This window comes from Penicilliopsis zonata, assembly GCF_001890105.1.
Source record: "Penicilliopsis zonata CBS 506.65 unplaced genomic scaffold ASPZOscaffold_11, whole genome shotgun sequence".
NCBI classification, from domain to species: Eukaryota; Fungi; Ascomycota; class Eurotiomycetes; order Eurotiales; family Aspergillaceae; genus Penicilliopsis; species Penicilliopsis zonata.
Window position 1 is genome coordinate 539,537 of NW_019208920.1, and position 22,826 is coordinate 562,362.

The 22,826-nt window shown below is 51.5% G+C and overlaps 9 protein-coding genes across 9 annotated transcripts; 6 read left to right on the plus strand and 3 right to left on the minus strand.

The window, feature by feature from the left end:
• The first annotated feature begins 687 nt into the window (after positions 1-687).
• ASPZODRAFT_134056 (hypothetical protein) lies at positions 688-2,518 on the plus strand. Its single transcript, XM_022723421.1, has 6 exons — positions 688-1,185; positions 1,286-1,358; positions 1,428-1,447; positions 1,518-1,580; positions 1,653-1,724; positions 1,785-2,518. The coding sequence occupies exons 1-6, from the start codon at positions 1,136-1,138 to the stop codon at positions 2,056-2,058; spliced, it is 552 nt and encodes a 183-aa protein (XP_022579916.1). The 5' UTR covers positions 688-1,135; the 3' UTR covers positions 2,059-2,518.
• Positions 2,519-3,591: 1,073 nt separating this feature from the next.
• On the plus strand, positions 3,592-4,173 carry ASPZODRAFT_144040 (hypothetical protein; the record flags this gene model as incomplete). Its single annotated transcript, XM_022724974.1, has 3 exons — positions 3,592-3,617; positions 3,690-3,803; positions 3,882-4,173. 3 exons carry the CDS (start codon positions 3,592-3,594, stop codon positions 4,171-4,173), a joined length of 432 nt encoding a protein of 143 aa, XP_022579917.1.
• Positions 4,174-5,459: 1,286 nt separating this feature from the next.
• ASPZODRAFT_134060 (hypothetical protein) lies at positions 5,460-5,745 on the plus strand. Its single transcript, XM_022723422.1, has one exon. The coding sequence runs from the start codon at positions 5,466-5,468 to the stop codon at positions 5,619-5,621; it is 156 nt and encodes a 51-aa protein (XP_022579918.1). The 5' UTR covers positions 5,460-5,465; the 3' UTR covers positions 5,622-5,745.
• On the plus strand, positions 5,661-7,032 carry ASPZODRAFT_588822 (hypothetical protein). Its single transcript, XM_022728807.1, has one exon. The coding sequence runs from the start codon at positions 5,761-5,763 to the stop codon at positions 6,766-6,768; it is 1,008 nt and encodes a 335-aa protein (XP_022579919.1). The 5' UTR covers positions 5,661-5,760; the 3' UTR covers positions 6,769-7,032.
• A 126-nt stretch (positions 7,033-7,158) lies between these two features.
• On the minus strand, positions 7,159-8,887 carry ASPZODRAFT_17626 (hypothetical protein; the record flags this gene model as incomplete). Its single annotated transcript, XM_022727067.1, has 2 exons — positions 7,159-8,818; positions 8,874-8,887. The coding sequence occupies 2 exons, from the start codon at positions 8,885-8,887 to the stop codon at positions 7,159-7,161; spliced, it is 1,674 nt and encodes a 557-aa protein (XP_022579920.1).
• A 398-nt stretch (positions 8,888-9,285) lies between these two features.
• Positions 9,286-17,163, plus strand: ASPZODRAFT_17627 (hypothetical protein; the record flags this gene model as incomplete). The annotated part of the gene is made up of 1 exon (XM_022727068.1): positions 9,286-17,163. One exon carries the CDS (start codon positions 9,286-9,288, stop codon positions 17,161-17,163), a length of 7,878 nt encoding a protein of 2,625 aa, XP_022579921.1.
• A 370-nt stretch (positions 17,164-17,533) lies between these two features.
• Positions 17,534-17,881, minus strand: ASPZODRAFT_31224 (hypothetical protein; the record flags this gene model as incomplete). The annotated part of the gene is made up of 1 exon (XM_022728216.1): positions 17,534-17,881. A coding segment is annotated over one exon (348 nt), but the record flags the coding sequence as incomplete, so codon positions are not given.
• A 591-nt stretch (positions 17,882-18,472) lies between these two features.
• ASPZODRAFT_144045 (hypothetical protein) lies at positions 18,473-21,232 on the plus strand (the record flags this gene model as incomplete). Its single annotated transcript, XM_022724975.1, has 4 exons — positions 18,473-18,517; positions 18,633-19,019; positions 19,099-20,993; positions 21,061-21,232. 4 exons carry the CDS (start codon positions 18,473-18,475, stop codon positions 21,230-21,232), a joined length of 2,499 nt encoding a protein of 832 aa, XP_022579923.1.
• Positions 21,233-21,372: 140 nt separating this feature from the next.
• Positions 21,373-22,209, minus strand: ASPZODRAFT_153067 (hypothetical protein; the record flags this gene model as incomplete). Its single annotated transcript, XM_022725933.1, has 2 exons — positions 21,373-21,975; positions 22,036-22,209. 2 exons carry the CDS (start codon positions 22,207-22,209, stop codon positions 21,373-21,375), a joined length of 777 nt encoding a protein of 258 aa, XP_022579924.1.
• Positions 22,210-22,826: the final 617 nt, after the last annotated feature.

Sequence of the window (22,826 nt, forward strand, 5' to 3'; positions counted from 1 at the left end):
GGAGCAGGCGGTCTTCTCGATTACCTAGCAGGAATTCCAGGCGGCAAACACATCAAATGGCGCCAGCCCAATATACAGCGATCTTGCAGCGAAACCAGAACCGGCAGACCGGGCAATCCTGCGCAGAGAGGCCTGGAGCAGCAGAGGTCGGACCAGGATCTTTCCTTCTCACGCCGCCGACGGGGAAATTTTTCGAGGTGGAACTGGCGGACAGATATCATCACGTGCTGATAATTATGGTGTCTGTCCTGGTGCCTCAGGCCACAAAGGCGCCAAGCCTTTTAGCGACGCGATGATCCGTGACGATGTCAGCCTGAGGCCAGAAAGTCGCGGCTGTCTAGTTATTGGATCCCTAGTAATAATATAGCTAAGGTATACTGGAAGTCTTGGTACAGCACGCAGAGCTGCGTAGAATCGCTGCCGACTCGCTACAATTCAGCCGTCGGTCCAGCTTCCAGCCTTAATACACAATAATACCAAAAAACCAAACCCACCCTTCATCCTGGCGCTAGAGGTTATTACTAGTACTACATATTTAGGCGGCTTTTTGACTTGACAGGGGCCTGGGAACCGCCTAGCGCCAGCCCCGGGAGAGCTAAGCGCTCCCCTCCAGGCGGTGCAGGCAAAGGAACGGTCATGCGTGCCCATAGATCTGAGCATCCTTTATTTCTTTCGGTTTCACCGTCCACGGCGGGCAAAAGAGAAACAGGAACGGTCTGGGAGGTTAAAGGAGAGCTCATAGCTCCATGTCGACTCGCTCTGGTCCTCGTCTGGTCCCCCTCCGTTTGCTGATTATTAGGCTTCCCTGAATCTTGCATCTACGTTCGTCTCTGCCTACAACCCAATCTCCCCCAATCTCCCCCAATCCCAAATCCTCCCATTTGCCTTGCCGCATGTTCCTTTTCTAAAGAGCTGCAGCTTCTTCCGGCAGCCTGCCTCGGACAGTCCCCACTCTTTATTACTCCTACAGATTTGGTTCTGGTTAATTGATCATCGAAGAAAAGGTCATTCCCGCCACTTTCGCTCGGACCTTTTCTCTCTTCCCACAGCTCGCCTGGCGCTTTGGGGGGGGTTCTTTTTTTTTCCTTATCTATCCAGAACTCGCTACGTATCTTGAGGCTGAGCATTGTTCAAGATGGCGGGCATCTTTCGAGCCATCTATGACTGGCTCCTGAGGATGTTCTGGTGAGTGGGCCTCAATTCATAATTCCCTGGTCGTCGTCGGAGATAGTGTCATCGGCCCGTCCCCGCCAGAGAAGGTCCCGATCTGCTAACAGCCACTCAGGGCTACGGAGATGGATGTTACGATGATTGGTCTGCAAAATGCTGGCAAGTCGTCGCTGCTGCGTGTTCTGGCGGTGAGTCTTGTGGTTGGGAGATATCATCTGAGGTTGCCGAGTGTCGCTGACATGGATATCGGTTGGTAGGGCGGAGAGTTCACTGTAGAGTAAGTCGCTCAAGTTAGCTGGAGCAAGCGTGCTCGGTTCGAGTCACCACTGACATTTCTCTGTTTGAAGCTCCATACCGACCATCGGTTTCAACACAAAGAAGGTTCAGAAGGGCCATGTGACGCTAAAATGGTCCGTAGAGCCCTGTCTCTCAAGGGGGGGGGCATCCAGATAGCCAAGCTCTCTGCTAACCTTTTCGAACAGCTGGGATCTCGGTGGGCAACCGCGATTTCGACCGATGTGGGAGCGATATTGCCGAGGCGTCAATGCTATCGTGTACGGTTTTTCTGCCCGGGGTACAAGGGAAACATAGGCTGTGCTAACTCTAGGAACCAGGTATATCGTAGATGCGGCGGACCAGGCTGCTCTGCCGGTTGCCACCGAAGAACTCCACGACCTGATGAGAAAACCCACGCTCGACGGTATCCCGTTGTTAGTCCTTGGGAACAAGTCGGATCTTCCAGACAAGTTATCCGTCGACGATCTGATCGAAACCATGGACCTGAAGTCTATCACCCGCCGTGAAGTCAGCTGCTATGGAATCAGCGCCAAGGAGGAAACCAACCTCGACGCAGTCTTACACTGGCTCATTGCCCGATCCAGCAGATAAATTTCCGGCTCTTTTTCCCCAACCACCCCCCAGACGAGCCCCGGCCCGACCACGTTGACAGCACGGATCTTTTCTTTGTCTCTTTCATCCTCACCGGTAGATTTTCGATGATTTTGGCTCGCTGCCCGGCCTCTTATGATAACGATCTCGTTCAGGGAACATGCAATTGGAGCGATCTTCTTTCTTTTTTGGTTTGGTTTGGTTTGGTCTTTTCTGTGGCTTTCTCCTTTCTCCCAGTGGTTTTGGGGCATAGTTGCTTTTTACCGATTTTTATTGCATCCAACTCACGAATCTTTCCTGTGTATCAGTTTTTGGTTTAGCTTGATATCTCCCCTTTGGATAACCATGTTCGAGTATTTGTGTTTGATAGCAAGTTCTAGCAACGCAGAGTGTGAACTTCTCGATTGAATTCAAGATATCTCGTCTTACGTCTTATCTTGCAGGTTCCGGTTAGACGGGTAGTTGCTAGTCGAGACATACGAGAAAATAATACATTTCTGGGGAAAGTCTCTTCTTATGCTAAGGCCATGGCACACAGACCAACTGATGTGTTGGCATTGCAGATGCAGAGACGGGAACTAATCCTGGGTGCCAACCAGAACATTAATAGTTGTTGCTAACTTGCTACCTTGGGTGTCTATAGATTACACCTAAATCAATAATTGATAGCTACACGGCGGCTATATATATAGTAGGTATACCTTTCGTAGTATATATACTTGAAATATATTTGAATATAGTTACTTAAATATACTTAAAATCTACCATAAACATAATAAAGACGGCATATAATCGGGTAATGCATTATTTGAATCCTGTGAGTATTCTATATAGCCTGAAAATATCCAGGCCTCTCTAATTATTTCTATACTCCCTGTGTCGTAGTGATATCGCTAATATTTACTGCATACTCCAGACAGCTTTAGGCAGAAGAATATTAGACTCCGAAGATCCGATAGTCGCTCCACAACGCTAACCCGAACAAGCGATTGACATCACGAAATATTCACTGACTCGTGGCTATGCTGCGAGCAGCTCTGGTTGGCTTGAGCTATTACTACTATTCCATGTAGATGATACTACATAGTGAGAATGATGATGAATATAACAGTAAAAAGAAACTGCCATAGAGTTATTTATTCAAATAGCCTTATAGATAAATATCAAGTAACTAATGCATAACAGCTGTCAGTGGAACATGAACAGTCGCCACACAGAATACGGAGTTAGTAGAAAGGCCCAGCCTTCGCACCTCCGGTTGCTGAGCCACACATCTTTCCACCCATAACTACCCACTTATTTCCCTCTTTCCCTCACGATACATATTCGGTTTCACTCTGCCCTGTGTTGCTGCTTTTTTGTCTGCAGACAGTGAACAAGCGCATATTCTATATCAAGAACCAGCGTCATTTACTGCGTTACTCCTTGACTAGACTTACACTCCACTACCATACCCCCCCGCGAATTTTCTCCGTCTTCCTTCGTCGACGTCATTTTACCAGCCCGCCTCACGCGAGGGTTTTTTCAGCCACGATGGGCGTTCTCCGAGCGCGAGATTGGTGAGTCTCGTTGGTTTCGTCTTTCGTTCTCTATAAACCAAGGTGGTCGCTGACTATTTGTTCTGATTCTAGTTGGATGGGGGATGGCGGTGAATATTGCTCGTCGTCGCCTTGGGGCAACTGGGGTCGCTGGGTGGCCTTGGCCGTCATTATTGTTGTGGCGTTCCTGCTGGTATTCCTCTTCGCGTACGTCCCATGAGATACAGAAGAGAAGAAAAGAAAGAAAAAAAAAAAAAAAAAACGCCTTACTAACTCAAAAAATAGGTGCATGAATGCCCGCCGTCGTCGCAGATACGGCCAGCGCCCCTTCCGTGGAACACAGTGGATGGCAGGCGGTGCTCCTCCTCCGACCGAACAGCCGTACTACTATCCCAACACCCCTCCTTACCCACCTCCGCCGCAGTACTCGCAGAATCCCAATCCGCAGACGTACGGGTATTTCGGTGGCCAGCAGCCTCAGCAGAACGGGATTGAGCTGCAGTCGCCGCCCCACGCATACTACGGTGGCCAGCGTGCCTATGAACCTCCGCAAGGGCCTCCGCCGAACAAGACTTGAGAGATGAACGAGACAATGAGATGCACCATACATACCCTGCAATGAAATCGACACGGATTGGGAAGGATCAGTCTGGAGTTCTTTTTTTTTTTCTTCTTTATTTCCGTTTTCATTTCGTCTATCCGGTCTTCGCTCTTCTGCTACTTTCACTCTTTTATCCCATCCTTGAAAAAATAACGGCTGCGCATTACATGGTTGTGTCTTAATGGTCAGATGGGGAGGAAGGGTTATTTCGAGGATGATATATGATGGTTTGACTACCACCATCTTATGATCTTTAATCTGCGGGATTTTGATTCTGTTCTGTGGCAACAGATATCGAGGTATGACAATGATCTAATGCTGTCAATAATCCATAATTACCAAGTATTATGATACTCAGACTTCTTGAATGCTCCATAGATAACAAAGTACAATAGTTAACCAATTATTAGTTGGTTATAAGTAATGGTTTGAATAGTCCCCCAGATACTCCCTACTGAGACAGCATCGGAGCAACGGTTGACTCTATCAACCCCAGGAAGCCTAAGAACAACAGCAGGAAATCTCTAGATATAACTTATTCCTTAAAATACAAGCACAAGCCTGTACTAGGGCAGACTGACCCCTTTTTTCCCTGCGGGGGAGCGGATCCGACGCCAGGGACGGATAAGCAAATCGCAATTGGTGACACCGCCGTCCTCTCCACCACAGGAACCCTTGCAATCAAAGCTGCCCTCTGCTATTCTTCTCGCTACCTGGACGGGCAGGGTCATCATTGTACCTTACTACCTTCTCGGCAGCTGGTAACCGTACGGCTTCCCTCTTTGAGGCCGGGAAGCTTCTTGACCTTCCCCTCCAGAGAGAGATTTTCGAACTCCCCAGCTCGGTTCCTTGTTGACGAGGGGTTTCTGTCGCTCGTTCTTCTTCTTCTTCTTCTTCTTCTCCTACCCCTCTCCGACCGTCTTTCGTTCGTTTTCAAACTCGCATCCTGCTCTGTCTCTGTTGACAGTGCTGCGACAATCCGCTCCTTTCGACTCGTCGCGTTCTACGGCACCCTCGGCTGCGCAGATCTGCTTAATCAGACAGAACATTGACGAACATTTATATCTTTTTCGATAGATATTTTCGAGTCAGGGCCTTCTCGACTTCGCTGTCTGTCGCAGACGTCTGGAATTAACAATTCTCGGTTTGCGTCGCCACGTCCGATCGTTTCCCTCGCTATACCCTAGAACCGCGCGCGCATCGCCTTGGAATGTGAAGCTGGAAGATATTTATACCACTGTTTGATTGTATCGGGTGCATCTTTCGAAATGAGTCCGGCGACGAGATTGCCCATCTGGGCAAGAGGTGTTGTGAGCGATATTGAGACTGCGCCAGAGACCTTTTCGAGCTGGGATAAGTGCATGGAAAAGGCATATTGCAAGTACGTCCGCTACGAGACATTGGAGTCATCGCCTATATTTTAACCAGACGATACACTTTAGATGGCCTGTTATTGTCGCTATCGTCATTGGTTCGCTTATTCTCCTGGGAGTCCTCGCCTGCGTGGTCAACTGTTTCTGCTGCGGCTATCAATGTTGCAAAGGGTGCTGTGGCTGCTGTTCCATGTGCTGCCCTTCTGGTAGACGTCGAAGGGACGACCGTACAAAATACATGGATGAACCGACGGGGTACCATCAACCGCCGCCAGCAGCAGCAGCAGCAGCCGCCTCATCGATGCCAACCAGAGACGCATATCAATCACCAGCGGCTCCGCCGGTGTACCGTGGCCCGTCGACGGCTACATTTGATGCTTCAAGACGAGTCAGCGCAAAGACTAACGACGACGTTTTGCCTTCGATGCCGACATGGGAGAATTCAGCCTCTAGACGAGTTGAAGACATCGGTCCTCATCCAGACGAGATGGAAATGAAGCCTCTGAACTCTCCGACCCAGCAGTATGGCGTTACATCCGCTTTCCCCCCCTCGGCTGGCGCTATCGCTGCTGCTGCTCCTGCGGCAAGACAAGCGGTCGGTGGACGAAGAGGGGCTCCTCCGCCCCAGCGGATGCAATCGCCAGCTCAACATTACGACTATCGTGGCGCACATGGCTCGAGTCAGTATAATGTAGCGTCTCCTGGACCGGAGACCCCAGTTGGTCGAGGAGCTTTCAACGCTTCTCCTTACGAGCAGCAGCCATACAATGACTATTCGTATGGTAATGATCAGCATTCATACGGCTATCAGCCACAGCTGCAGCCGCAGCCGCAGGCATACCCTCAGACACAGACACGCCCACAGGCACCAGGTCTTTATATCCCCCAACAACAGCAACATCAACAGTATAACCCAGTGTCTACGATGTCTCCCTCGCACGAGATGCCCGAGCACACGGCTTTCCAGCGCCAACCCTCCTTTGCATCGACGCAACCACCCCCTACTTACGTCTCGGACTACCAGGAGCCACAGTACTCCCAAGCACACCCATTGTACCATGACTACTCGCCCTCGCATGTTTCCTCGCCCCCGCCGCCCTTCTCCCCCACAGCCCCAGAGCCAGCCAACGCCGTCCGTCCGCCGAGTCTGTTGCAGAGTGGTCGGAGGCCTGTCGCGAACTCGTGGAGGAATATCTAATGAGACTGCTGCATTCTTTTCGGCTGTCCTCGGATGTCCCTTTTGGATGTCCCTTTTGGATTACCTTTTTCCATTTCTTCCTGGTTCTTCTTTTTCATCATTGAAAAGAACTCTCTTGGCGTACTGCGTTCTGGTTGCGATTATTGCATTATGGACTACAGCGGATCCTCCATCACTTCTATCTTACTTGATCGGTTGATATACCTGTTTTCTTTTCTTGCCTCCCCGGTTGCTTTCCCTGTTTGCTTGCTAGGCTCCTTGTACTCATTTGATGACCTCGACATGAATGAAATGTACAGATCACAGATCATAACCAAAGTAATTCTTACTAATAACATTTTTGTAGCTCGCAGATTTAGTGGTACAAGGCAAAAGGTTCTAGTTTCCCGGCTACTCCAAAGTAAAGTCAAACTCCTTGAAGGCCTCCTTGAAGGCCTCTGCATCCGCCTCTTCAGCCTCTTGCGTCTGCACGTCGTCGCGCCAGTTCATCCGCCGCTCAAGCTGGAGGAGCTTGGCCATCACGCGCCGGCCGAACTGGAGATCGAAGCGGAAGTCCGTGCTGAGCGGGAGGAGGAGGGTGGTTAAATTCGCCGCCTCGCTATTCTTATCATTGGAAGTAACCTGCTCTCCACCAGCTGGCGGAGAGTCAGGCCGCCAGATCCAGACGCGGAAGAAGTCGCCCGGCTCGGTGGCTTCATCTTGCGACGACGGTTTCTCGAACTTGGGATATCGCAGGTTCTCTGCCTCGACTTTGAATGCGGCCTCGACGAGCCCGCGCGAGACCAGGTCCGCCGGGACGGGGAGAAACTGCCAGTGGACGTGGATGCCGTTGCCACGGCTGACTTCCCACGTGACGGCGCCGAGGGCGTCGGCGGAGCCGCGGCTGCGAAGCATCGAGTGCAGGGCGTCGCGGTAGCGCTGCATCTCGCGGAACGTGCTGGAGCGGGCCTCCGGGTCGGTGATCAGGTTTAAAGTCGGGGAATGGCTGAAGGGCACAATTAGCATGTGGCCGGGGAAGTCGAGCGAGGGGAACGTTTTGGCAGTGGGGAGGGGGCCCTTGGCTGTCGTCAGGTAGCTTTCGTTGCCGATGGAGGTGATGAGGTGCGTGGCGATGTTCGGGTTGGACAGGCAGAAGAAGCATTGCTCTGGCCCGGGCGGGGGTGCTCGTGCGCGCTTGCGCGGTCGATTGCTGTCGTCTTCGACGGCGAAGCGAGAAAATGACTCTTTCTGACTGGCGAGGCCCTTGCGCTTGGGTTGGATGGGCGCAAAGGGTGTCGCTGTCGCGCCGACAGGGACGCTAAGCGGAACGGGGGCCTTGGGGTCCAACGAAAAGGCGTACATCCATTTCTGTTTCGAAGGGTTGTTGTAGGCCGCCAGGCTGATAAACCTGGTCAGCGGTTTGGCGTCGGGGCTTTGGTCTTCGGACGGCAAGTGAAAGAAGGGCTCTCGCTCGAAGAACATGGCCCCTGATGTAGAGAGGTGGTACCGGGGCTTGAGGGTCGAGCAGAGATCTGCAACACACTGTACCTCTTCCGGAGGTGTAGAGCCTTCTGGCAGGCTCACTTTGGAGCCTGTTCGGACCCCCCTGGGCCATTGACTGGTCACTAAGATGTCCGCGTTGTGAGCGCCGTAGAGAGCTTTGGCATCAAACTCGGTGAAACTAGGCAGATATTTTTGCGTCGCCTTGTCTCCGTTCCCAGCAGCGGCGCCATATTGACCTCCCAGAGCCACAATCCGCACGCCTTCTGCCGTCTTCAACGTCCCGCGTTTCCCCAGGAAATAGAGATTGGGACACACTTCGTCATCGGCCTCGATCTTCTCTACTACCCTCGTAGGAAGCGGCCGACTGCCCAAAGTGAAGTAGGTCGGAAGCGGCACGAGAATATTTCCCTGTAACAGCGCAGTTATCTCTTCTAGCTCATGCTCTGTCGAGCAGTCCCCAAAGAGATCTCCAGCGACAATTGCAAACGAGAAGTTCTGCTTCACCTGAAGCTTGGCGAGCTTGGTAAACACATCGCGCAGCTCACAGCCCACATCGCCAATTACGATTCTGAAAAGAAAGTCAGTCGATCGATGGTTCAAATAGAATATGAAGTATTTCTCACATTTTAGACGCCATTTCCAAGTGCCGAAAGACCTGAGACATCAGCAAGACCCAAAGCTCGACAATTCAATCACAGCTAACCTCAGCTCCGGTATCTTTCAACACCAGCACTTCCCACAGATGCCAGATGAGCTATTTCAGCGTCTGCCTGCCATCCTGACCAGCTCTCTTCACTGTTGTCGTCAGGTCGAGCCTCTCCAGACCACTAAGCCGAAAAGAGCTTGGACCAGTCCCGTTCTCACGTGATGATGCGCTAGCCGGATAAAGGCTAGTGCCATTTGACTTATCTCCGCAGCGGAAAATCAACTTTTTTTTTGGCAGCTCCGGGGAGTTTTGGGAAGGCCAGAACAGAAACCTCGACGAGCTGCTTTGAACACGGCCAGCGACCGATCGGGCATCGCAGATTCGACACCATGATGCCGGCAGCGTCCTCGGGCTCGCGGGGCAAGCCCGTGAAGCGCGTCAAGTCAGGAACAGAGACGACAAAATCGCATCGGTTCGAGCCGTTCACTCAACGCATCGCGAAACTGAAGATCGACCCAATCCACCGCGTCCGCCGGCCGAGTTTTGGAGAGGATGCAGACGAGACTTCGTCGCATTTCCGGTCGGCGTACGATCACTGGGTCGAGCTCAATCTGTCGGAGAACTTCGTCGCTTTTGCACGTCGGGTGAACCCGCTGTCGGAGAGTCTCGCGCAGATTCTATACCATGAGGAGAAAATTATGGCGTTGCTGATGGAGTTCATCGAAAAGAGGGATCCCTTGTGTATGGAGCCACTGTTGACGCTTCTGGCGCAATTTGCAAGGGATTTGGGCGTCCGATTCGAGAGGCACTTCGCCGCGGCGGTCACGCTCGTGGCGTCTGTCGCCGCGACTCACAGCGATGTCGAGGTGGTGGAATGGAGTTTCACCTGTCTCGCATGGATCTTCAAGTTTCTTTCACGCCTTCTGGTGCCGGACTTGACACAACTGCTCGGAATCATGACGCCCTATCTGGGTAAGGAGAAGCAAAAAACCTTCGTTGCACGATTTGCCGCCGAGTCGATGTCCTTCCTGATCCGTAAGGCGGCCTTGGTCTACCATAAGAACAAGGTGCCCCTCGAGCGCGCCGTGTCATTCCTCCTGCGTGATTTACGAGAAACAGCAGATGTCAAGGATGTGCATCTATACAAGGCTGGGCTCATGGCTATGTTCTCGGATGCCATGCGTGGTATCAAGGGTGCGTTGCATTCGAATGCTACAGATATTCTCGGTTGCCTCCTGGCGAGTGCTCCTTCGGATGACGGCCAGCAGTTTGATCTGGCAGTGGAGGTTGTTAGTGGCATTATTATCAACACCATTCATAATACACCCGCCACTACCTTCGCTCCTATCCTGGAATCGACTCGACACTACATCGAGTCCCAGACCAAAAAGGCAAAGAAGCAACAGATCGAGCTCGGCTGCCGTCTGATGTTCGTGATTATCGGCACTCGGAAGGGCACAAGAGTCCGGGATTGGAAGACTGTACATGAGACCCTCTTGCTCCTGCTGCGCAAGGCTGCCACTGCCATTGAGGCGTTCGATAGAGCCTTGCCTCAGCTACTGACTACTATTGCATACGCCCTCCAAGTATCTCCAATGGACGAAATGCTGCCATTCATGCGTCCAATCATGGATGCTGTGGCTAATGACAAGTTCTCGTCCCATTTTCTCTCTTTCTGCGCGACCTTCTCAGAATGGGGGTCTGAGAGATTCCATAACGTTGTTCTCCCATATTTCCAAAAGTTTATCAATGCTTCATGGGAACAAAACGAGTATGGGATCTGCCTTACGTTACTGCGCTTGAATCAAGCCGGTTGTATATCTTCTGAGCCGACAAAGCCCGGTTATATTACATGCCCGCCAACATGGAAGTCCCATATCAAAAGTCGGTTGAGTGCAACCCCTGGTTCAGGTCCAGCGGAGATCGCTCTGATCAATGCATACTCGAAGCTTCCCCAAGCTTTGGCCTTGCATACTGACCCTTCTCTTATCCCTGACCTGGTGCGCCATCTGCACGAACAGCTTCTCGTTGCATTTAAGAGCGAGGAAAGTCTATCTGATAGCAGCAAAGTATTCTTCCATGGGCAGGGATTCAAGACCTACGTCGAATTGGCTGTCCAATCCGGGGATCTTGATACGACACTCTGGGGCTCCATTACACTCGCTGCGGCAAATTATTCTCGCCTCCCTCTCTTCCTTGATGGAGTCCTCACATATATCTCTGCGTGTACCGAAGGCATCAATATCCAGGAATCATCCATCGAAGAGTTCGCCAACAGCCTCATCACAAATCTCGCGGGGCCGTCCCATCAATCACGATTGCTATCGCTGAAAATTCTTCGAGAGCTTATTGTTCGGGTACACAAAGAGGACCCTGAGCCTGTTGACCTTGCAATCGAGGTCGAAGAAAGCCCGTTGACCTTGCAATCGCACCGAACACTTGCGATGCATGTTCGCAAACTTGCAATTCTGTACCCTCAAGTCTCCTCTCGCAAATGGATGGCCACACTGATCCCCCATTTCTGTTTCGGATTGTTCTCTAAAAAGATGACACCTCTCTGGGATGATGCCGCTGCTGCTTTGAAGTCGATCAGCGAGCATACCGCTGGGGAGAAGCTCGTCTCGGACATGGCAATCCAATGGCTTCAAGAAACGTCGACTGGTCTTGCAAATGACGAAACAGCCGACAACAACAGCAATAATTATGTATCTGGATATTTTGAGTGTTTCAATCTTGCCAAAGTCGAAGATATCCAGTCCACATTTTTCCAGAGCGGCAATGACCCTGCTACAACCCTGACTCAAGATTTCGAGAAAGAACACACCTTTACACAGATTCTACCTGCATCGCCTCGCACTCAAGCACTGTGCGTCCTCAATGCAGCACCCGCTATAGCTGAGAAGCGCTCTCGGCAGATTGTCCCCCTGTTTCTCTCTTGGGCATTGCGGGAGGATGAGGATGACAGCACCGATCTCAAGGATGGAACCCATGTTACCTGGGGGTTCAGAGATCGCATGGCAATGCTCACGCTGTTTGGTCAATTTATCAATCCCAAAGTTCTTTTCAAAGCGCCCGAGGTGCACGAAGCACTCCTCGGGCTCTTGAGTCACGGAAATTCCGAGATGCAAAAGCATGCTCTGAAAGCCATTTTTACTTGGAAGTCAGCAAGTATTTCTCCCTATCAGGAGAATCTGTTGAACATCCTCGACGAGTCGAGGTTCAGGGATGAACTGGCCGTTTTCGTACATACCGGCAGAGAGGACAGTGTTATTGAGGAGGGTCATAAGGCAGAATTGCTTCCAGTACTTCTTAGGCTTCTTTACGGCCGAATGATCTCCAAGGCAGGCTCCAATGCTGGCCAAGCAGGCCAGACTGGACGGCGGAAAGCCATTCTCAGGACATTGTCTCTCTTGTCTGATGAGGACTTTGAGCTTTTCATGCAGATATCCTTAGGCCCGTTTGCAAACATTCGTTTGGTTCAGGACGCTAAGCTGGTAGAGCAATGTTTCTCGCAGGAAATCGCAAGTCCCAGAAGACAGACTGGTATGTTGAAGTTGATCGAGACTGTTTTTGAGACCCTCAAGACCCGCATGCTTCCATACGCCCAACAGGCAATGGATGCTACAGTTTACTGTCTTGTACGAGCATGCCGCGCCATCGAGAAAGCACAGTCAGCAGAATCATCTGATCATCAAGATGATAAGATGCTGAACATCTTGAAAAGTGTTCGCCAGTCATCCATTCATTGCCTGGATCTGATATTCTCTATTTCACCCGGCCAGGACTGGACGCCGTATCTCCAAACTATTTTCACAGAAGCGATCGATCCGAGAATGGAAAATTTTGCCATTGAAACTGCACAGGGAATCTCGGGTCTTTTACGACTCTTTCATACCTGGGCTTCTGCGCCTAGCTCATCCTTCTACCTTGTTAGATTTAACAAGGCTCTCCTCACCAAGGTTACCGATTGTCTTGGAGTAGAATCTGCTCGAGATGAAGTCAAGATTTTCGTCATGGATGAGATCCTGGTTCCAATTGTCGGGCTCGCTAGCGGGAAGAGGCTACAGGAGCAAGAAGAAATGGCAGACTTCTCTGCTGAGGAGATCCGCACCGAAGTCTTGTCTCCCTATGTCGAGCATATTCTCTTCCACCTAAGTCGCTTGCTCAAGCGTGGCCCTTCGCGACCTCTCCTTGTCTCTGGTGTAGAGACCTTATCTCTCGTGGCTCCTTGTGTGGAATCCTCCCAGGAGACTTTCAGTTTGATCAGCATCACGACATACCTCCTTCGTCAGCCTGCAGATCGAGTTTCGCCCAAGACTAAATCTGGCCTTTTGCGTATTCTGGAACACTTTCTACCTCTGTACGATACTAGCGCCGATGTCTCGCTTACGGAGCAAGTATTCGATGCTGTTTCCTCCATGTTTGATTATTTCAGAGATGAGGTCAATCGCGAGGTTCTTTCCAGGGTGTTCACTGCCTTTGCAAAGCATGATTCTAAACTTGTCGAGCCTGCATCTTTGTGCGAAGACTTGAATTCCAGATCGGTAAAGAAGCTTGGACTGGATTATGAGCGACGCCTCCAGGCTTTCAGAAAGATCAATGAGGGTCTTTGGGAAGGGTTCAGTGCTCAGCAGTGGCGGCCTCTGCTTTACAATATGCTGTATCATGTCAAAGACGAGGAGGAACTTGCCATACGATCTAGCGCCTCGTTTGGGTTGAGACGGTTTATGGAGAGAGCTGTGCTTCCCACAGCTAATGATTCCGAAGACTTTGAGAGTCTTGTCCAGGATGTTCTGTTCCCTGCTCTTCAGCAGGGGATGCGACAAAAGTCAGAGCTCATTCGGGTGGAATTTGTCACTGTCCTCGGATACTTCGTCAAGATTAACCCAACGAGAGTAGCTATACAGGATATGCATGTCCTGTTGGTTGGAGATGACGAAGAAGCGTCGTTCTTCACCAATGTTCTTCATATCCAACAGCACCGCCGGCTGCGGGCGCTGCGCCGCCTAGCTAGCGAGGCATCCCAGGGCAGACTTCAAGCCTCGAACATCAGTAACATCTTCATCCCTCTCATCGAGCACTTTGTATTTGATCAAGAAGCAGACGAGAGCGCCCATAATCTTGTCGCCGAAGCAGTCAATACCATTGGCTCTCTTGGGGAGTGGTTGGACTGGAACCAATTCCGAAACACTTTCCGCAGATATCGTGGTTACATGCAGAGCAAGCCTGATTTGGAGAAGAATGTCATCAGGCTTCTCGGCAAGATGTCGGATGCCCTTTCCAACGCTATGGTCAAGTTCAAAGCATCATCGGGTGCTGATGCTGCTGGTGATGGAGAAGACGCGATGGAGGTCGTGGAAACCGATGCGCCGACAGAATCTACTCTTGCCAAATCGATCCCTTCGACAGAGAAAGTCGTCAAGGAACTCACCTCCCATTTCATCCCATTTTTGACGGAATTCATTCATCACAAGGAGGAATCAGCAATGAGCCTGCGCTTGCCAGCTGCGGTCACTACTGTCAAACTTCTCAAACTTCTTCCCGAGGATGAGATGGGTATTCGGCTGCAGCCGGTCCTACTAGACGTTTGCAGTGTTCTCAAGAGTCGAGTACAAGAAACCCGAGACACAGCGCGAAAGACTCTTAGCGACATCGCCATCATCTTAGGCCCGGGGTATTTCAGCTACATTCTGAAAGAGCTCCGCAATACTTTGGCACGAGGCTACCAGCTCCATGTACTCTCTTTTACCGTCCACTCGATTCTTGTCGCTACCACAGACGACTTCAAACAGGGAGATTTGGATTACTGTTTAGCGGATCTGACCGCCGTTGTCATGGATGATATCTTTGGCGCTACCGGCCAAGAGAAGGATGCCGAGGAATATGTGAGCAAGATGAAGGAAGTGAAGAGCAGCAAGAGTTACGATTCTATGGAGTTGCTGGCAAAGAATGCAACCGTGCGATACTTGTCTCACTTGATCCGCCCATTGCAGGCCCTGCTTCGTGAAAAGCTCACCTCAAATATTATCAAAAAGGCAGATGAACTACTGAGGAGAATTGGAATCGGTCTTTTGAGAAACCCGGGCGCCGAGAGCAGAGATCTGCTTGTGTTCTGCTACGAAGTGATCAAGGAGTCCTATCAGGACCCGAACAATGCGGAGGCGCAAACTAAGTTAACAGCAGCAGAGGAGCGTTTCTTGATAAAACTGAGAGGACCGAAACGAGGCCAAAGTCGAGGCTCGACCACGTCGTATGCTTACAAACTGACACGTTTCTCCCTTGATGTTCTTCGATCGATTTTGAACAAGTTCGACTCTCTTCTTACAGCAAACAATGTGGCCGGTTTCCTTCCCATAATTGGTGATTCCATGGTTCAGGCACTTGAGGAGGTGAAGATCTCTGCTCTCCGATTATTGTCAACTATCATCAAGCTTCCGTTGGCTGAGATTGACAATAATTCTCATGTCTATCTTACGGAGGCTGTTAAGATGATCAAAGAAGCCCCTAGCACGAATACGGAAGGTGCCCAGGCATCGCTGAAGCTGATCGCGGCCATGATTCGCGAAAGGAAGAGTACGCAGCTTAGAGACGGACATCTGGCCTACCTTCTCAAGCGCCTGGCATCGGATATCGAAGAGCCGGACCGACAGGGGGTGACATTCAATTTCATCCGGGCTGTCATGGCTCGGAAGTTTGTCGTTCCGGAAATGTATGAGCTGGCAGACAATATCGCCGCTATGATGGTCACAAACCAAACACGCTCGGCGAGAGACCTAGCGCGTGGTGTATACATTCACTTCTTGATTGAATACCCGCAGGCTAAGAACCGCTGGACTAAACAACTAAGCTTCCTGGCCAAGAACCTGGAGTATAAGCATCCGGAAGGACGCCAGTCTGTGATGGAAGCATTGCACATGCTCCTAGCCAAGACCGGTCCGGAATTGGCGCAAGATATCGTTGGGACATTTTTCTTACCCATTGTTCTTGTCATGGCCAACGATGACGCTCCGGAGTGTAGGGAAATGGCCGGTGCTTTGCTTGGAGAGCTTTACAACAGAGCAGACAAGGAGCAAATGAAGACTGTCCTCCGACCTCTTCATTCGTGGCTGGAACAGACAGATAATATGTTACTGTGCAGGACTGGGTTACAAGCGATGCGAATTTATTTCGAGGCGGAAGGAACAGAGAAGGAGAAAGAGGCCCGCTTCGTGATAGGAGTGCTCCCGCAATTGATGAAGCCTCTGTTGAAAGACCAGGAAAACGAGGATTGGGAGACACTGTACTTTTCCCTCCAGCTCTTTACAAGGCTGTGTCGGAGCATGTCTTCCATCGCGCTGTCCAAGGAGTGCGAGGGCATTTGGGCCGATATCCTCGAATCGCTGTTCTACCCTCATGCCTGGGTCAAGACGTGTGCTGCAAATCTGGTTGGCATGTGGCTTGCGGATTTGGCCAAGTCAAATGCCGCACAAGGCTATGGCTCTCTCCCTCTGGCTGGAGCCGCAGGACTGGAACTTGACAGGGACTCGATGATCCAACTCATCCGCGCCAGTGTGCGCTGCTTGCGTACTCCAGGCGTCAGTGAAGAGCTCGCAGTGCAGACCATCCGTAATATCGTCTTCCTCGGCCGTTGCTGTGCCCAGAACGACCTGCAATTTTCAAAGGCGGGAGCTGATGATACAGCTCAAGATTCTGACCTGGATGAAAGTGACAGCGACGATGAGGATAAGCAAGAGACTGTCAACGAAGAAGCTGACAGCCTCTCAAAGCCTGCTACGCAGTACATCTTTGAACAAATCTCCTCGATCCTTCGCCGGGAGATCATTTCTACTCGTGCGGAGACTCTAATCCCCAAGACCGCATCCATGACTCTGCTCGCAGCTCTGTGTCGCCATCTAGAGACCGATCAGATCCGTCCATCCCTCCCAGTCATTCTTCTTCCCCTACTGCATTTCACCGATGCATCGATCCCCCCGCCGCGATCGTCAGATGAAGCTTTCCAGAACGGGTACAAAGCTCTGGTCAGCAACAGCCATGAGGTGTTAGATCTCATCCAGAAGAAACTCGGCACCACCGAATATGTGACGCAGATGACGCTCGTCAACGACGCGATTAAGGAGCGCCGTGAAGGGAGACGGGTCAAAAGACGCATCGAGGCGGTTGCCGACCCGGAGAGATACGGCCGGGACAAGAAGAGGAGGAATGACAGGAAGCGTGAGAAGAGAAAAGAAAAGGGGATGGAGCATCGTGGCAAGAGACGCGGATGGTAAAGGGACATGCGTCTTACACTTTCGTTTGTTTGGGTACTCAGTACCAGGCGTTTTAAAAAGGGTGGATATCCAAAAAAGCGGCATTTTCTTCAAGAGTATAGTCTTTTATTTTTTGGGACTGATAGATAGTTATTACAGAGGAGAGTACATATGACTATATACATGGTGATGAAATATACTTTCTTTTATTCTGACGCCCCAGAAGTTCCTTGATAAAATTGTATCCCACGCCTGTTTTGAACTCCAGTTGTACACCCAGTAAATTCGACACCGCTCGCTATTCAAGCAACGAAAAACACATGTCCTCCAGAGAAAACGATTACCCTCTCTATTCCGGTTTTGTTTCGTCGGTCTGCTCCGTGATCCTCGTGGTACCGTCATCCCAGAACTCCATATCGCCATTCACGAAGCCCTTCTTCACCACCTGGCCTTTCTGGCTCAGGATATCCTCCAGGGTGCTCTTCTGGTCGAGGAAGATGCCGAGATGGTCGCTGATAACGTGTCGGTTTTGGCAAGACGGGCACTGGATCAGAACTGTGCCGCGGTGGTAGCCATGCTTGGACATCCGATGCGATGACCGATGCCCGCAGGGCTTACACGTAAAGGAGATCTGATATGCCGGTTCCTGTCCGCGGCGCAGGCGATTCTGCTCTGCCTGCTGCTCATCTGTGGCTTGGTCTGCTCTGCGGTCGGTGAGGGGACGAGAGGACGAGGAGTCACTGGAATTGTACCGAACAGAGCCGAATGACAAGAACTGTGGTTTTGAGCGCTGCTGCCGGGTAGACTGTGTTGGGTATGATGAAAAGGACCGGTCAGATTGAAGCCACAGACGTGAGGATGCTGTCGCGGCTGGAGCTGCACGGGAGGCAGCAACAGCGTGGCGAGGGAGCGCACGCAAGCTCCACGATAAAGCTGTAGGCAAGCGCATGGTGTGCTGCAAACTGAGAGGAATCAAATTAAGGGGTTGTTCACTTGCCAAACAAATAACAGTAGGCAGTTAAAACGTCAAAGACAGCGTCAGAATCCGCCGCAAAGAGAAAGATAAAAGAAGATAAGCAGGCCGGACTTTTTATTCTTCCAGCTCTCCTCCGCGGTGGGCAGAGGACCAACTCCCCATCATTCACTAGTGTTCTGACACATGGGCTTCTTGCTCGTAGGATCTAGTCTCTGGGAAGTCTCTGGGGTCGCGAGCTAGCTTCTGATCTGCTGTCGAGCCGGGGTTTCTTGTCGTCTTCTTTCTATCTTCACCTCCGCCGCTCTCGTTGCCCCGCAAGTGCCTCCGCCGCTCAGTCGAGACAATCACGCGAAAATGGCGGCAATGAGGGCGAGGCAGAAGATCCGGGCTCCTAGACGGGTGAGTTGGGGGATATTTTGCTTCCTGTGTCTTTTGGTTGTATATCGGTCTACAATCTGGACCCGATGAGCCATTTAGATTCTATAGAGCTGCTGCTAACACTTATATCTCCTAGGGTCTCGCTGCTAGCAAACCGGATGATTTCGACAGTATATGGGCAACGCTAGCGGCGTCATTGCGTGAAATCCATACGAAGAATGCCTCTACGTTATCCTTCGAGGAGTTATATCGACAAGCGTACCGGATCGTGTTAATATCGCGGGGCGAGGAGTTGTACGAAAACGTCAAGCAGCTCGAAAAAAAATGGCTATGCAGCGAAGTTCAGAAACAGGTTACTGCTGCCATCTCACCGAGCTTGCTGCTGGAGCAGGAGCCGGCTGATGCGCAGGATCAGTCCAACGAGAGGAGAGCTGCGGGGGAGCGGTTCTTGAACGCACTGAAGTCGGCATGGGAAGATCACCAGTTATGCATGGGAATGTTCACGGATGTTCTGATGTACATGGTGAGTGGGAATAGCAGCAAATGTTGTCAAAAATTCGATCATGATCATATTGATTAACGACATTGCTTCTCGAACATAGGATCGTGTTGTTTCTTCGGACCATCGGAATCCTTCTATATACGTGGTATCCATGGCCCTCTTTCGAGACAACGTGCTACGGTCTCCCGTGCGGCCGGATTCGACAACCACAATCGCCGATGTGCTGGAGTCGACGGTGCTCTTTATGATCCAGCTGGAGCGGGCCGGACATCAGATAGAACGGCCATTCATTCGACACTGTATCTACATGCTCGAGGGCCTGTACGAGACGGTCACGGAGGAAGATTCCTCCAAGCTTTACCTGACGACGTTCGAACCTGCGTTCCTCAAGGCAAGTCAGGCCTTTTACCAAGCCGAGGGGCGGCGACTCGTGGAAATGGCCGATGCGGCTACCTTCTGTCGGCACGCTTCTAATCGATTGAAAGAGGAGGAGGAGCGGTGCCGGTATACGCTATGCTCATATACGGAGCCAAAAATCAAAGAGGTTCTAGATGAAGAGCTGATCCGCAAGAACATCGCGGAGGTCATCAATCTGGAAGGAAGCGGCGCCAAAGAGATGCTAGATCATGACCGGCTAGATGTCTTGCGCAATGTCTATGAGCTGAACGCAAGGGTCGACAAGAAGAAAACCGCCTTGACGAATGCCGTGCAAAAGCGAGTCTACGAAATGGGCCGAGAGATCAATGCAGCATCGTTCGCTGTATCACAAAACACGGCACCGAAGCCCGGTGAAAAGGAAGTGGCGGCCGCTGGTGGTGAGAAGAAAGCGGGACGAGACAAGGAGAAAGAAAAGCCGGTCAACCAGCAGACAATCGCTGCCATCCAATGGGTGGATGCTGTCCTGGGGCTAAAGAAGAAATTCGACAACATCTGGGAAAAGTCATTGCTCTCCGATCAGGGGATGCAGACATCGATCACCACGAGCTTTTCGGACTTCATCAATATGAACTCCCGCAGTTCGGAGTATCTCTCTCTGTTCTTCGATGAAAACCTGAAGAAGGGGATCAAGGGCAAGACAGACAGCGAGGTGGACGCTCTATTAGACAACGGCATCACGCTGCTACGGTACATCAAGGATAAAGATCTGTTCGAGACGTACTACAAGAAACATCTCTCACGGCGATTGCTAATGAAACGGTCGGTGAGCATGGACGCGGAGCGGCAGATGATCTCGAAGATGAAGATGGAAGTTGGGAACCAGTTCACGCAGCGGATCGAGCACATGTTCAAAGACATGACCATCTCCGAGGACCTAGCGACCAGCTATAAGGAACACATCGCGCAGTCCGGGGACCCGGACCAGAAGCGCGCGGAGCTGGAGATCCACGTGCTGACGAGCACGATGTGGCCGATGGAGATCATGGCCAGCAGCAGCACGAAAGAGGGAATGGTGCAGTTACCGTGCATCTTCCCGCGCGAAGTAGAGAGCCTGAAGCATAGTTTCGAGCAGTTCTACCTAAGCAAGCACAACGGGCGCAAGCTGTCGTGGCAGCCGAGCATGGGCACGGCGGACCTGCGCGCTACCTTCACACGGGCGAACGGCAAGGTGGCGCGGCACGAGCTCAACGTCTCAACGTATGCGATGATCATCCTGCTACTGTTCAACGAGGTGCCGACGGGCGAGTCCCTGACGTACGAGGAGATCCAAGCCCGCACGCGGATTCCCGACCACGACCTGATCCGTAACCTGCAGTCGCTGGCGGTGGCTAGCAAGACACGCGTGCTCAAGAAAGAGCCCATGAGCAAGGACGTGAAGCCGACGGACCGCTTCTTCTACAACGCCGACTTCACCAGCATGTTCACCAAGGTGCGCATCGGGGTCGTCAGCGGCGGCGGCAACAAGGTCGAGAACAGCGACCAGCGCCGCGAAACGGAGAAGAAGATGGATGAGGAGCGGGGAGGGACTATCGAAGCCGCAATAGTACGAATCATGAAGTGAGTTTCGACTCTTTTTTTCCTTTTTTTCCTTTTTTTCCCTTTTGATGGTAGCTAATATATATAGACAACGCAAACGCCTCGTCCACGCCCAACTCATGACGGAGGTCCTCACGCAGCTCTCGTCTCGCTTCGTGCCAGACGTCAACATGGTCAAGAAACGAATCGAGTCTCTGATCGACCGCGAGTACCTGGAACGCGTGGCAGAGGAGCCTCCTACATATGGATACATTGCGTAGCATAGAACAGGGTACACAAAGGGTACACAAAGGGTACACAAATCCAGAAAACATTTTCATGTAAATAGACAACCATTCATAATCATATCAATCGTGCATTACTGGGGTAAAAAAGGAAAAAAGAAAAAAAAAAAAAAGAATTATAATAATTCCAGTTCCCCTCCTTCCCAGGCCTCTCTAACTCCCTCCCAGCGAACAGCCCACACCTCGCCTTTCCGCATGCTAACACCAATCTCTTCAACGTCAATGCCATCCCCGGGGGGAACCCGGACGACCACCTCGTCGGCCAGACAACGCACGAAGACAGCCTCCCTCCCGTCCGGACCGGTGACCATGCTCGTCCCGCCGGCGTTATCGTCCAGTCTGCGCAGTTGGGCAGGAAACCCGGATAAGAAACTCGCGCCGAAATGGCCGGCAAGTAATTTCTGGTGTGCGTGTAGGAAGCTTGCCTCCTGGTTGGAAAGCGGGGAGGTATTCGACCCGAGAATCCCAGCGGGGAAATCAGGGACGGAATCTTGCGGTTGTTGTTGGTTGTGGTGGTGTTGGGATGGTTGTGAATCGACGGGATTCGCGCCCGCGATTTTCAAAAGGTAGTACATGCTATGTTTTGTTAGTTTGGAGAGACGCTGTCGCAGTAACGAGCGGATCAGGTATTGCGTGCGGGCGAGGTCGGTCTGGAGGATGGAGAGGTGGAGGTTCGTCGTTGGGGAGGATGAGGATGCCAGATCTTCTATTCGGGATATCTAGCATGCCCATCAGTATACTATTATTATTCTCATGAGTCAAGAAGAAGAAAGAAGAACCTGCTGGGATACTCTCTCCATCATCCGTTCCATTAGAAGCGTGGGCCAAGGGAGCACTTCCGAGACGGCGCGCTCGGCCACCCAGAAACGCGTCAGGAGCTGGTGATCCAGCGCAGCCGAGGCCGGGGAGTCATCGTGCCGGTCCACGGACGCGAGGATGTCGTCAATGTCCATTGTGGGCGAGGCATGGCGCAGGTGAGCGAGCGAGCGAGCGAGCGGAGCGGAGATTATTCGACGTTCCGCTGCGGGGCGGACACTCGTACAGAACAAACATACTTACTTATCAAGTAGACTTTACCCTCTACTCTACATTCTACTCTACACTCTACTCTACGATACAACTCATTTACTCAGTTGAGCTTGAATTCATATGTGATTCATAACAAAGGAAACTTGGCACCTATTAATCCCCCTTCTGCACCATTATTAAAGTCGCGGTAGATAGTAGCCTATGTACAGCTGTGCGTTATTAAGAGGCTCTGCTTCCAGATGCCCGATGCCTTGCAGCCAATGGCCGCTGGCAACATATTATCGCTGCGCTTGTATGGGATGTATGGGTTTTGTACAGCGAATTAATGCCGTCGTTCCGCACAAGGGTTTTTTGTACAAAAGGGAACAAGGAATGCGAATTAAAAGCCGGTATTCAAGGGAATGGGGGGAAAGTCAAGAAGAATGAGAATGCCAAGATGGGGGCAAGCCGTTAGGGGAGGGGAGGGGAGGGAGAGAGGAAACGAGAAGGAAAAGGAAAAGGTGGACACGGCATAGGTGACCTGCTAGTCTAGCAGTACCGG

Excerpts from the sequence above, each read along its gene's own strand:
- ASPZODRAFT_134056 (XM_022723421.1), top strand. The coding sequence starts at position 1,136 with ATGGCGGGCATCTTTCGAGCCATCTATGACTGGCTCCTGAGGATGTTC. Across the intron at positions 1,186-1,285 it reads TGGCTCCTGAGGATGTTCTG|GGCTACGGAGATGGATGTTA; the intron begins GTGAGTGGGCCT and ends ACAGCCACTCAG. Across the intron at positions 1,359-1,427 it reads CGCTGCTGCGTGTTCTGGCG|GGCGGAGAGTTCACTGTAGA; the intron begins GTGAGTCTTGTG and ends ATCGGTTGGTAG.
- ASPZODRAFT_588822 (XM_022728807.1), top strand. The coding sequence starts at position 5,761 with ATGTGCTGCCCTTCTGGTAGACGTCGAAGGGACGACCGTACAAAATAC.
- ASPZODRAFT_134060 (XM_022723422.1), top strand. The coding sequence starts at position 5,466 with ATGAGTCCGGCGACGAGATTGCCCATCTGGGCAAGAGGTGTTGTGAGC.